The sequence below is a fragment of the Mastacembelus armatus genome, chromosome 14 (genome assembly GCF_900324485.2).
Source record: "Mastacembelus armatus chromosome 14, fMasArm1.2, whole genome shotgun sequence".
Classification (NCBI taxonomy): Eukaryota; Metazoa; Chordata; class Actinopteri; order Synbranchiformes; family Mastacembelidae; genus Mastacembelus; species Mastacembelus armatus.
Window position 1 is genome coordinate 2,119,000 of NC_046646.1, and position 13,841 is coordinate 2,132,840.

General features: G+C 38.6%; 1 protein-coding gene across 6 annotated transcripts in view; it reads left to right on the forward strand.

Moving 5' to 3' along the window:
- The window catches only part of pknox2 (pbx/knotted 1 homeobox 2), a 115,510-nt gene that overhangs the window by 57,490 nt on the left and 44,179 nt on the right, over positions 1-13,841 (forward strand). For all 6 annotated transcript variants that reach the window (XM_026328359.1, XM_026328356.1, XM_026328361.1 and 3 more), the window contains 2 exons: positions 8,007-8,113; positions 10,904-11,040. In XM_026328359.1, coding sequence (XP_026184144.1) covers positions 8,027-8,113; positions 10,904-11,040 — 224 coding nt within the window. In that variant the 5' untranslated portion in view covers positions 8,007-8,026. The remainder of the gene's footprint in view (positions 1-8,006; positions 8,114-10,903; positions 11,041-13,841) is intronic.

Below are 13,841 nucleotides of genomic sequence, written 5' to 3' on the forward strand. Positions count from 1 at the left end.
GTTCTTCTTTTTTATGTAGTATGATTGAAGAGTGCACTGCAGCATACTGGGGGAAAACAAACATATATACCATATGTTATATGGTATATATAACACACTTATATATTACAGTATATAAGATGTCATCAATTGGAAGCTGAGTGCAGACTTTGTGATGTTTTTGTATTTTACAGGTTCACCTCAATAAATTAGAATGTCATCAAAAAGTTGATTTATTTCAGTAAAATTCAAAAAGTGAAACTCAGATTCATTACACACAGACTGACATATTTCAAGCGTTTTAATTTTGATTATAACTTACAGCTAATGAAAACCAAAAATTCAGTAAAAATTAGAATATTGTGAAAAAGTTTGATATTGGAGACTAATGGTGTCTAATCAGCTAATTAACTCATTAACCCTGAGCCTTTAAATGGTCTCTCAGTGTGGTTCAGACTGCTGACTTGACTGTTGTCCAGAAGACAATCATTGACACCCTGCACAATTTATATAATATGAGTGCAAACAGACTGCAGGAGAGAACAACAGAAAATCAGGAGCGTAAAGTAGGGACACGAAAGACAGGGCAAAACAGGAAATTACACAAAATAAAAGTCCCCAACCAGGAAGTCCCCAACCAGGAAAAGTCTCCAACCAGGGACCATGGTCCCCAACCATGAGAGTCATAACAGTCATTTGATTTTTGGGTTCAATATACATTTTTTGTTGTTCTGTAATTTTACTCTTATTAATTATCCAATCAAGTATTTGTGTTTTACGTTTCATTATAATCTCAACTCAGTGCTTTTAGGGAATCAATAATTCAACAAACTTCAGTGCCATTGTGATGCAGAGACCTGTTTAATAGCAACTAAATAATAAAACACACATCTTGGGTTTTTGATCATTTTGACACATGCTTTTGAATATACCTCAATATAAACTCTGTCTTTGCTTTCCTCTTTTCTTTTTTACTAAATTTATAAAAGGTTTATCTTGATACAGATGAATGAAGATACTAAAATCATTTACTTTGAGCCTGAATATTCTTTTTATCTCAGTCTTATATATTTTATGTTTGTTTTTGTTATCAGAAATACTCACCTCATTACAATAACAGCTTTTAGCTATGCTAATAAGGTTATTTGCATGCAAACCTCCTCTCCCTAGAGAATTACATAAAATTTCCACTGTGCTATAGTTTTACCACTATCCATTTTACTTGAGACTGTAATCTAATTTTTAAAAGCAGGAAGGAAGACAATCAAACTGGAATCTGTAATATCCAAACAAACATTTACATAAATACAAAGAAAACAAGAACAGCGGTCAATTTGGAGCACTGACGCCATTGTCAGCAGTTAGAAAGAAAGCAATGAATCCTGCAAACTGTCATACCCAAGGGAAATCCTTGTGTCTTCATTATGGCTGTGGGGGATATTTGAATATGTGAAGGACATTCATTAAGAAGTTCAGTCTGAAAGAATAAACTGGAAAGGTTATAAATTTGCATTCCAGCATAAAATGTCATTGGAAATTGATAAGGAAGGATGAGTCAGATGAACCTTTGGAGTGAGGTCCACCTAATCAGTGAAAAAAAGAAAACAGATCCAGTGTTGGACTTGGTGTTCTTAATGAAAATAGCGTCAATAGTGATGTGCAGTTTTATAAATACTTAAGTAAAATAATTGGCCTTTTTTTTTAGTTTCTGCCCCTAGAGCTGCTGTAGTTGCCTTGAGAAAGACTTGTAAGACTGCATCAAGATCTGAGCATTGCAATGTGTTTATAGCTGACCTGAGATTATACAATTAATTGGTTCGTGTTCCAACTCAGTAGCTGAGATTGTAAAACAGCAGGTTTTGTGAAAACCTGTATGTGAGTTTTTTTTTTCCTATGACTGAAAACAGTCAAACATGTGGTGACCACATCACTGTTACTTTTGAATGTTATTATAAAGTATCTCAAGCTGCAGTATTTACAATGTGGTAACACTGGGCAACTTCCAGCACCATTTAGAGATACAGAATCACACACACAAACTACTCTCCTTTGACCCCTGAGACAGAATTTTTCAAATAGTGGCCTACACCAATCACATGAGGCTCATCCCTTTCACTGCAATCTTACTTAAACCAGAGTTAACAATGTCCACAATCATGTTGAAACATCCAAATCCATTTCTTTTCTGTCTCTTGGGTGACGATGAATCCAATCAACAAGAGCAGAAGAATAAATAATATTGGTATGAATTGTAAGTGTGGGCTGGGTGTTGCAGGGTTGGTTGAAAGGAGGGTTGCTGTCTCAGGTTAATGAGGTGGTCTGGGAGTGTGGGCTGGGTCCTGACTGCAGTATGTGTGGAGCTCTTTTTAGCCTGGGGGTGTATTTGTAGCCCTAAGACCACTGGTGAGAGTATCTTTGCCTCTGGCTATGTATGCACTCATGCCTTTGAGTGTGTGTACAGATGTGTGTGTTTGTGTGGCAGGTTTAGGGACAGTATGTGCCCTCAGGATGACACTGGTTGAAGCTTTGCTATTGCTGTGTTTAGCATTGCCATTTGTGCATTAATATACAGAACATGCATGTGTCTGCCCATTCCCAAGTGTTAGTGTGAGGTGTTTGCACTGATATGTGTGTTTTCTGATTTCTGAGTCCAACCACAAATGTGTACACAAGACCCCCTTTCCCACCCCCCTCTCATTACCATTCCACCCTTCCCTCCACCATTTTCCTCCGCACCATCAAGGCCTTGCCTCCTGGTGTTTGCATTGTAAATCAGGCCTGACAATAAGGCAATGATTAGATCCTACATATTCACAAACATCTGATTTATTTATTCATCTTCCTGTTTTGCAGGTCATCAGGATGCATAATATCTGACCAAGGTGACATACCCACTTCCAAATTTTATTCATTGCATTGGCAGGTCACCCTCTTAACCAACAAACTCAAACATGGCAGGCTAAATGAGATTTTGATGGGCTGCTGAACAAATGATGACACCTTCACAAAAGGAGGTTTATCTGGTTTCCCTCATGCTTACATGTGATATCACATATAACAAATCAGAATGGGTTAAATGTTGCAATCTGTCCTGGTTTTAACATTTGCAGAGTAGTTTTGAATCTACCCTTAAGTGTAAAATTGTGATACATAAATTGTCTCATGATTATAATAGATAACACTCACAGAAAGCTTCAGGATTCTGAAAAGCAGATCAGATTGATCACCTGTTAAGTCAGAGTAGCCTTTGCATATTGAGTTTCAAGAAATTCACATCATGAGGATTAGGCTCCTAGAATTAAAGTGATTTAGATACATTTTTCAAAGTCAAATCAAAGTCTGCTTTACTGTCAATTCTGCCACATGTAGAGCACATACACAGGATCAAAATTTAGTTACTCTCACACCCTTGGTGCATACAGACAAGTACAAATAGAATAAGGCACATTGCAGCTTAGCATACAAAACCAGTGCAATATATGAACAGTTCAGAAGTACTGGATGGTAGTACAATTAAGTGATCTTATCAGTCTTGATAAAGTGACTTTGGTGCACAGAGAGCAGTCCAAATTCTGCATAAAGTGACTGGTGCAGCCGCTGAGGGCAGTGTGTGTACTGGGGGGGAGGTTGGAGGTCAGAGTTTGTGCGTGCAGGGGGCAAAAAGGGGCAAGGGGGGCAGAGCTGGGAGAGAGCTCAGCTTCCTGACAGCCTGGTGGATGAAGCTGTCCTTCAGTCTGCTGGTCCTGGAATGCAGACTCCTAAGTCTACTCCCTGATGGCAGCAGACTAAAAAGGCTGGGTGACGGGTGGGTGGGATCACTTGCAATGCTGAGGGCTTTGCAGGTGAGACGGGTGCTGTAGATGATGGAGAGAGGAGGGAGACACAGATGATCTTCTCAGCTTCTCTCACTATACGTTGCAGGGTCTTGAGGCAGGATGCGGTGCATGCACCATACCACACAGTGATGCAGCTGGTCAGGATGCTCTTGATGGTGCCTCTGTAGAAGGTGCACATGAGGGGTGCCAGGGTTCTGGCTCTTCTCAGTTTGTGGAGGAAGTAGATACGCTGCTGTGCCTTCTTGGCCAGTGATAAGGTGTTGTCAGTCCAAAAGAGGTCCTCTGTGACGTGCACACCCAGGAACTTGCTGCTGCTCACTCTTTCCACAGACACGTTGATAGACAGGGGAGCATGTTGGGTCTGCACTCTCCTGAAGTCTCCTTTGTCTTCTGTTCACACTGAAAAATCTAAACTCAGAGTTTAAATTAAAGGAAAAAAATAGAGATACTGTTTTTTTATTCACACTATTCTTCCTTGTCAAAAGCTTATAGTGTCTACATTAGTGCTGGCATTCATACTTGGATATATGGGGGTAAACACTTATACTACAGTACATGAGTAATGCCTCTTCCTGCCCAGCACACTTCACACATGGACTACTACCATTTTGCACACAACTTATTTGCACACTACTGTATATATATATAGTATATACAATACATCACTTTGTCTCTTTTGTGTTTCTTTCCATTTATTTACAGCATTTCTATTTATTTATTTTACTTGTTATATTTATGCTTCTTCTTTACATTCTATTTAATTGCCAATTCTCATGAGCTGCTAAAGTCTTTTGTTGTTTTTAAAACAATGACACAATAAAGATCTTATCTTATCACGTATGAGTACTGTAAAAAATCAAAACATTATAGGCCCAACTCAATAACATACTTATTTGTATAGGTATGGATTAAATCCATTATCTGTACTTGTGTGACTTTGCTCTGGCACCTTTGTTCACTACTTTGTAAGTCTGCTTTTGCAGACAGTGAAGTGTTGATAATTACACGAGCAAGGATCTCATCTTTCTCTATTCCAGGTCTGCTTTTTAATCATCTGGTTGCAATCCCCTGCCAGGTCGTGATGTAGATAGCAAGAAATGTTCACCATGATGCTGTTTTTTGTGTTTAAATGAGCATTTGTTTTTTCTTTTGGTTTGAAGAAGGAAGCAATCTCATTTCATATTTAATAAAAAAGTTTCATTGTACAACAAATTCATCTTCAAACCAAATCCAACAAGAAAAAGGCCTAGACATGGTTGGAGTGTGGAGGCCAGAGGCAGTTATCATGTCATATGTGACCAGATATGGATTTTCATTTAAGTGCTCGTGGTGAACAGAGTGAGACCACAGCTATGCTGCTCACTAACCTTACAGCAAAGGCCTATTCTGTGCCTGAGAATTGTTGGAAAATTGAATGTGAATAGAAGCAGTTCTTACTGCACAGAAAGCCTACGACTGCCTCCAATCCATCTCTACAGAACCCTTTGATGTTTGTTGGAATAATTTCATGCCTACTTCTCACTTTCCATTTTATGCTTGCTTTTGAATTTTGATTTCAAGTATGGGCACTTTTCAATTCATGTGCATTATGAACACTGTGATAATTCAAAAGCCTTTGTTGAGGAACAAACATGTAACTTGCCCTCAAAATAAATCGTATAACTTATTGTGTCACCAAATACCTTCGGTGAATTCAGATAAAGTGGTTGCCAGACGGTTATTGTTCCTTTTTTCAAGATGCTTTTTTTAAAAGATTTTTATGTTTTATCTCATAATTTGATAACAATTGTGAGATCATTTCTCACAATGTTTAATTTCACTGTTGAAACTAATTTTTGGGGGGTGTTTTTGCACTGTTGTCTGTCTTGTCTGCTCTTGTACATTGTATATTCATGCTTCAGTGGCCATGGTATGGCATTTATTTGTGTGCATGTGTGTGTTTATCAATGGATGCACGATTGCCTGCTCAAATTGTACGTTTGGTGGTTCCTTCCTTCGAGGGATGGCAAAACTTGAAAGGCCACCTAAAAAACTGCAGTAATTGGAATTGCTTTATCTTCAGTCTCATCAATTAATGTGCAATTTTCCATTTAATCGCTACCACGCTCACTGCATTTGCAATTAAAATGAGGACTGATAACAGAGAAGATGCCTTTCAGCTGATACCAGTTGGAATGAGAACAGAAAGCAGAAGACACAATCAGTACACAAAGTAACTTACAGAGACATGCACATGGCGCACAAACAAGTGTGAACACACAGTGCAAAACGTCATGCTCCTAAAATGCTGCACTGAATAATATACAGACATATGCATGATATGATATCAGATATGAGAAAACATGCAGATCTACTGCTAAAACCCGAATTAGAACTCGTCAGTGAAACTAAGCCAGCATTTAACATCAGAATGTTGGCAGCAATGGAGGGTTCAGACGCCACTCACTTTGATGTTTGGTTTCATCCAGTTGTTTTGTGACTTTTTCCAGTCAGACAGTTCCAGAGTCTCAGCAGGGGATGAGCTCACTGGTGGGGAATTCCTGTCATGTATTGTCCTGATTCTGAAGAGACAGATGAGCTGCTCACATCACATCCTTTCTGGCAGCAGAAATCAGCTGCTAGAAAGGACATGGGGCACTGAAAGCAAGAGTGCTCCATAATACTGTGGTGATGTTGAATCTTAGCAAAATTAACCACACAATGACATTTTCTTACTAACTGCGTCTGTGGTATTCAGTTTTACATTTATTGTAAGCTCATTGTACTTTTTGCTATATTTTCATTTTGTATGACATCCTTGATGATCCTAATGTAATAGTTTTGCTAAAATCATTTGATTGCATTCTTGTAAAACTTATTATATGATTACTATGTTTTTTTCTTTTTTTGGACCAGACCTTACAATTCAGAAGCATATACGGCAAATCCTCAGCTTTAATGGTCAGGTGGATTCACAGCACATTTTTATTTCCTGGGGCGGTAGTGCTGAATGATGTTGCAAGCGCTGCAGAGATTTTTGCTCTGATGTTCCAGTTCCATTTCACTGGCTTATAATCATGCGTTTTCCTCCAGGTCAATACCATTCAGCCCAACTGCACATTATAAATGCTACCTGCACTTCATGATTACACAAGGCTTTATGTGGCATTATGATGCATTCTCCAATATGTCCAATAGATCAAGGAATCCAATGAACTTTTGGATTTTGAAAAATTATTCACGCAACAACTACATCAGACTTTAAAGGAACAAATTGAACTTTAAAGTGTCTTCAACGGTTGATCAATAGTTGATCAGGACAAACTGTAAATTATTTTTTGATTAATGATTGGATGGATATTTCAAATCATTAATATTTGATAAATAAAACATTCATAAAAATATCAATTTTCTGAAGCCAGTGGGTAATTTATGGGATATTTTGATGCAACATAAATATAGGTTAGCTTCAGCATAGAACACCTTCTGAGTTTGCTTATAGTAAGTGGGTGCAATGGTAGGGGGTCTATGTGTGTTTGTGTGTGTAACATAGCCCCAAACCAATTAGCTCCTTGAGTGAGGGTGGGGGTGATGGTTACTGTGGAATTCCACAGGGTACGGCCCTAAGCCCTGTGGGGTCCCAGCCAATAGCAATTAGCCCACCAACAAGGCTCCTAATTAGCCCTCTTGATTGGCTTGGTGCAACAACAACACCAGCAGCTAACACATAATAGAGGACCAAGGTGACTCCACCACAAGGCGTTGCTTTAAAGCCAGCTGTAATTAGTAAACAAGCATAGCTGTCAGTAATTGGTGAACAAGTGGTCAGATTAGTTTGTGGTGTCATTATGAACCTGCTGGTATGTAAAGTATTTTTGTAAGGGCTTCCATGACTGACTTTGTGTTACTTTGTTTTCTTTCTGCTTGGTAGCATTTTATATCACTTAGAATTAATACATCATCCCACCCTCCCTGTCAGCTCTATGTAATACATGCAGAGAGAGACTCAGGCAGGATAGAGTAATAAATAAATAGATTGTAAAGCAGTAAGGTGGTAAATGCAGTAGAAGTATAAGAGTGAGGTGCCATGTGAGAATCCCTTCTCCTGTTATTTAATCATAGCAGCACTTGGTGGCTGCTTCTGCAATAGAATCACTTACACTGCACTGGATTAATGTTTTTCTCTTATTTATGTGTGTGCTTCTTTCCCAGTCTCAATGTGAAGCTATCCCATGATGCAACATGTGTCCCCAGCACCTGCAGTGACAATGATGGCCACCCAGAGCGTCCCTCCACCATCGTACCAGGAGAGCCAACAGGTCCGATGTTTCAGCACAATTTACCTCAGTGCTTGAAGTACCACCTCTACATGTGCTAGAACCATATAAGTGAAAATAATTAAAGACCCTGAAAACTTTTTTTTCAACCTCTTACAGTCTAATCTCATATGACCACAATATTTTTGTGTAGTCATCAGTTCAAGTTCATGTTGAGTAATTCTCATGTAATTATTTAAAAGTCTTAAAGTATCAAGGTAATTAAATAATGTTAACTGTATTTTAAACCTGAGTGTTAAAGAGGGTGTGGGCACTGGATTAAAGAGTTAGGATAATAAGTGTCTTAAAAATATTATTGTAATAGATAATTGTAAAGCACATCTTTTAATCATACTACTTAAAGAATATTATGATATCTTAAAATAAAATATGTAATATAAATAAAATTACTAAAATCATCTGACTGTGAATCTGAAACCACAAGCATAATGCAACAATGCATAAGGATATAGTGATTAAAGGTCAAGCCCTGACCTGTGGTGTTGAACACATAACAGGTCAACATAGCTTAGTGCAGCCTACGTGAGGCTGGACCCAGGCTTTGTCTAACACTGTAAACCATCCTGTGGAGGTGAAGTAGAGTGGGTTCATTTGACTGCCCATCTTACGTCTTGTCCATCCCATCTCTGTCTGCTTTGGCCCAGAGGATTAGTGCCAGGGGAAAGCTCCTGAGCTGCAGTCTGCATGCTCTGCAAATGCAAATGAGAGCTAGTTAAGTGTGAAGAAGCTAATTTATTTCCCATTTGGTGCTGGGATTAAGACTTGAAGCGTTTTCTCTTCTTCCCTTCCCAACCCAAGGAAAAAAAAGGAAATGTGGTTGGGGGTTGAGAGAGCGAATCATAATAAGAAATGTTGGCTAAGGCATAAGGTAGACAATGGACCATGTTCATGATACTGAAGGCCACTATTCTGCTCACCCAACAGCAAAAACAACTCCAAAAAAAAATTCCAAGATGAACTACAGTGGGTACAGAAAGTATTCAGAGACCTTTAAATTTTTCATTCTTTGTGTCATTGCAGCCATTTGCCAAAATCAAAAAGTTCATTTTATTGCTCATTAATGTACACTCAGCACCCCATCTTGACAGAAAAAAACAGAAATGTAGAAATTTTTGCAAATTTGTGAAAAAAGAAAAACTGAAATATCACATGGTCATAAGTATTCAGACCCTTTGCAGTGACACTCATATTTAACTCACATGCTGTCCATTTCTTCTGATCCTCCTTGAGATGGTTCTGCTCCTTCATTGGAGTCCAGCTGTGTTTAATTAAACTGATTGGACTTGATTAGGAAAGGCACACACCTGTCTATATAAGACCTTACAGCTCACAGTGCATGTCAGAGCAAATGAGAATCATGAGGTCGAAGGAACTGCCCAAGGAGCTCAGAGACAGAATTGTGGCAAGGCACAGATCTGGCCAAGGTTACAAAAGAATTTCTGCATCACTCAAGGTTCCTAAGAGCACAGTGGCCTCCATAATCCTCAAATGGAAAAAGTTTGGGACGACCAGAACTCTTCCTAGACCTGGACGTCCAGCCAAACTGAGCAATCGTGGGAGAAGAGCCTTGGTGAGAGAGGTAAAGAAGAACCCAAAGATCACTGTGGCTGAGCTCCAGAGATGCAGTAGGGAGATGGGAGAAAGTTCCACAAAGTCAACTATCACTGCAGCCCTCCACCAGTCGGGGCTTTATGGCAGAGTGGCCCGACGGAAGCCTCTCCTCAGTGCAAGACACATGAAAGCCTTCATAGAGTTTGCCAAAAAACACATGGAGGACTCCCAGACTATGAGAAATAAGATTCTCTGGTCTGATGAGACCAAGATTGAACTTTTTGGCGTTAATTCTAAGAGGTATGTGTGGAGAAAACCAGCCACTGCTCATCACCTGCCCAATAAAATCCCTACAGTGAAACATGGTGGTGGGAGCATCATGTTGTGGGGGTGTTTTTCAGCTGCAGGGACAGGACAACTGGTTGCAATTGAAGGAAATATGAATGCGGCCAAGTACAGAGATATCCTGGAAGAAAACCTCTTCCAGAGTGCTCAGGACCTCAGACTGGGCCGAAGGTTCACCTTTCAACAGGACAATGACCCTAAGCACACAGCTAAAATAACAAAGGAGTGGCTTCGGAACAACTCTGACCGTTCTTGACTGGCCCAGCCAGAGCCCTGACCTAAACCCAATTGAGCATCTCTGGAGAGACCTGAAAATGGCTGTCCACCAAAGCTTGTTGCATCATTCCCAAGAAGACTCAATACTGATCAGTGCTTCTACTCAATACTGAGCACAGAGTCTGAATACTTATGACCATGTGATATTTCAGTTTTTCTTTTTTAATAAATTTGCAAAAATTTCTACATTTCTGTTTTTTTTCTGTCAAGATGGGGTGCTGAGTGTACATTGAGAAATAAAAGGAACTTTTTTGATTTTGGCAAATGGCTGCAATGACACAAAGAGTGAAAAATTTAAAGGGGTCTGAATACTTTCCGTACCCACTGTACAATCAGTCTTGTAGTCCAAAGCAAAAGAGCACAGCATTGTCTCAAGGGGCTGAACAGCATAGGACACTGCTCAGTCTGTATTTGTATTGGATATGTACCTGTTATTTTGATCATATGAAGCTCATGTTAAAACTCATCAAGCACAAATTATGGTTTGTTTGCTATAATTAGTTTAGATCATTTTAAGTGACACGATCACTCTCCCATTAATTTTACATGCAATTGTGAATTATTTTAAAGTAATTTTGTGATCACTTTTTATGTTCTTAGATGACGGGCACCACTCAGCAGAACACCAAGACCCCACAGGTCCATATCCCTACAGCTACTGCAACAGGAAATACCTCCGTCAGTGTGACACTTGACCCTCAGGCACAGCTTGAGTCTGACAAGAGGGCTGTTTACAGGTTGGTTCAATCTCCCATTATAGGGTCTATATTTTGTATGAAAGAATCACATATCCAAACTCCATAATGTTTTCAGAATCATAATCATCCCAGTTGACATAAAACACTTCATAGTTGACCAACAAATTTTGTTTCTGAGTTGTTAATTGCTTTGCCTCTTGGTTTCACTAGATTCACTAGATTCCATCTACTTTCTCCTTTAAGATAATCATTACATTTTCTCTCTAGCCTCTTTCTGCCTTTAAGAAATTATACTAAATTGTCTTGATGTCCTACTTGCCAGTGAAGGCCACCGGCACTTAGCATTGTTTTCAATGTGCTCTATTGAACCAACCATGACATGAAAGCTTTAGAAAATACTTGAAGTGTGCCTCCTTCAATTTTCTCTTAGTGTTGTTCATAAATGCTTTCACTCATCAAAGATGAGAAGCACCCTTAATTTCCTCTTTCCTGAAGTTAATAAACTGACTTTAAAATCTGCATTTGAGATAGTGGCAAGCAGCAGCACCTGAGTGCTAGTGCCCGATAGTATTGATCTTGGAAGCCAAGCAGGGCTGTGCTTGGTTAGTACTTGGATGGAAGACGAGTATAATTTAAATAATATTAAATTTAAACTTTAAACTTTAAAATAAAATAACTGCTGTAACAATTGAATTTCCCCTTGGGGATTAATAAAATACTTCTTCTTCTTCTTCAAATTGGAAAACCAGGGGCCGCTAGCCTCATCCCCTGAGGTTGTGTCAGGAAGGGCATCCGGCATAAAACTTGTGCCAAATCGTTTATACAGATCAATTGATCTGCTATGGTGACCCTGAATCGGAGCAGCTGAAAGAAAAAAAAATGAGATAGTGGCAACAGTCTGGCTGTTTATCTGACCTCTGCTCAGTGTACACTGGCTTTACATTCTTGTCTGTGATTAGTAGGCTGAGACAATGAATGGATGTCTTCCAAATGCTTTCCAGAATTGTACTGCATTAAAACCATAAACATGTAAAACATACTTCATTTCTCTTTCACATCAACATGCATTTTCAGAGGTAAGCATTACTCTTTAAGACACCTACTGTACAGAAATAAACCATGAGGGAAACGCCACACTTTTTGAAAAGAGATTTATTTCTATTTATGCTGTGTAATTTCTGAAATAATCCCTTCTCTTTTACAAAAATATTGCACTTTCTTTAAGTATACGCTAAAATCAATTTGTAGTAAGCTCTAAGTAACAGCATAGTAAAATGTTGCTGTACAGAAGCTTTTGGCCCTTTTTCTCATTTTAGGATGTCACCCTACAGACATTTGTTCCAAATGTTATGCTTTTATTTACCATGTAGAAGCCCTCAAAGGCACCACCTTGTTATGTGAAAAAATAGAAAAAAAATTACTGCTGGGTACAACCCAAAGCAACAGTAAAAACAAAACAAACAAAAAAAACTCCTTCACTCGTCCTCTCTCAGCTTATCACTAGAATATTGATGCGATCTTATTATGAGCTTGTATTATCTATTTATGAAGTAAATTATTCAAAATACAGACATTTTTAATCAAGCTGGGTGATCTGTTGTGGGCAACTCACCAACAGCTAACTAGATTTAAATGAGGCATGAGCTGCTGGCCTTCATGGCCTGGTGCAGCCAGTCCTGTAATGATGACACTGTTGGGCTGTCTGTCCCAGCTTCTCAGGTCCTACACACCACTTCTTTCTGAGGAGGTGTGTGTGCCCCCATTCTCACGCCTGAGGCGAGCTGCTGCAAAGTCCTTAGTAACTCCTGTGAGATACATGGCTTCCTTTGATGTAAGCAGCCATATTTGGAGCAGCTTCGGGTGATGGTGGTGGTGGCGGAGCAATGGGGAGGGGGGTTGAAACTCCAATTTTCTCCTACAGTTTCCTTCCCTTCCCTCCCTATTGTATATATAATAAGGTGGTCTCCCGATATTTGTTGTCTCCTCTAGACAATATATTATTGTAATAATGGTAGGTTCGAGAACCTTCGCACAAAATGTGCACATTGAAAACCATTCAAATCACTATTTTTGACCCTGCACTTATAAAAAGCATAAAGCATGCATATGATTATATATCTTGTTTTTGTTCATGTTTTGTTATAATAAATAATATAATAAATAAATAAATATAAAATAGATGTTACATGGGCAAAAGGTGTGGCTGTTTGTTACAGCACAAATGACTATTTGGTATCTATGACTAGTACTGCAATCCATAAATAATCCAGTTTGCATGAAGTATACTGAAAATATAACATTTATTATGCTTTTTTGGTCATAAAATGAGGGTACATGATGACAAAAACATGGCAATTTAAGGGTTAAAATAAAAAAGAACCATGCATATTTGATATGTATGATTAGGGCAGATGCTAGTCTAAAAAAAAAAAAGTTTGATAATAATTTTTGTGTCGAAGGGACATTAACATAACTTTTTTGAAGCCGCGTCAAAGGGTTAACTTAGCTTAGCACAAAAAAGAGAAAGTAGAAAAAAATACAATAGCTAACCTGGGATTATCCAGGTGGTAAAGAGAACACCACCCAACACATCAAAATATGTTTGGTAGGGTTGGAGTTGTTGTTTATCCTTGGGGTCATTTTGACCTCATAAACTGAAACCTCCAGATTATTATTATAATCAAAATTGTTGTAAGTTTTTATTTCAGATGCTTTATGTTACTTTGTTGACTACCTCAATAGTTTTTTAAATTAATACTAAAAAATACTACCATAAAATCTCTCCAGCTGATCCTTTTGTGTCTTAAAAATTATATTATCTATATATTAAAGAAGACCTG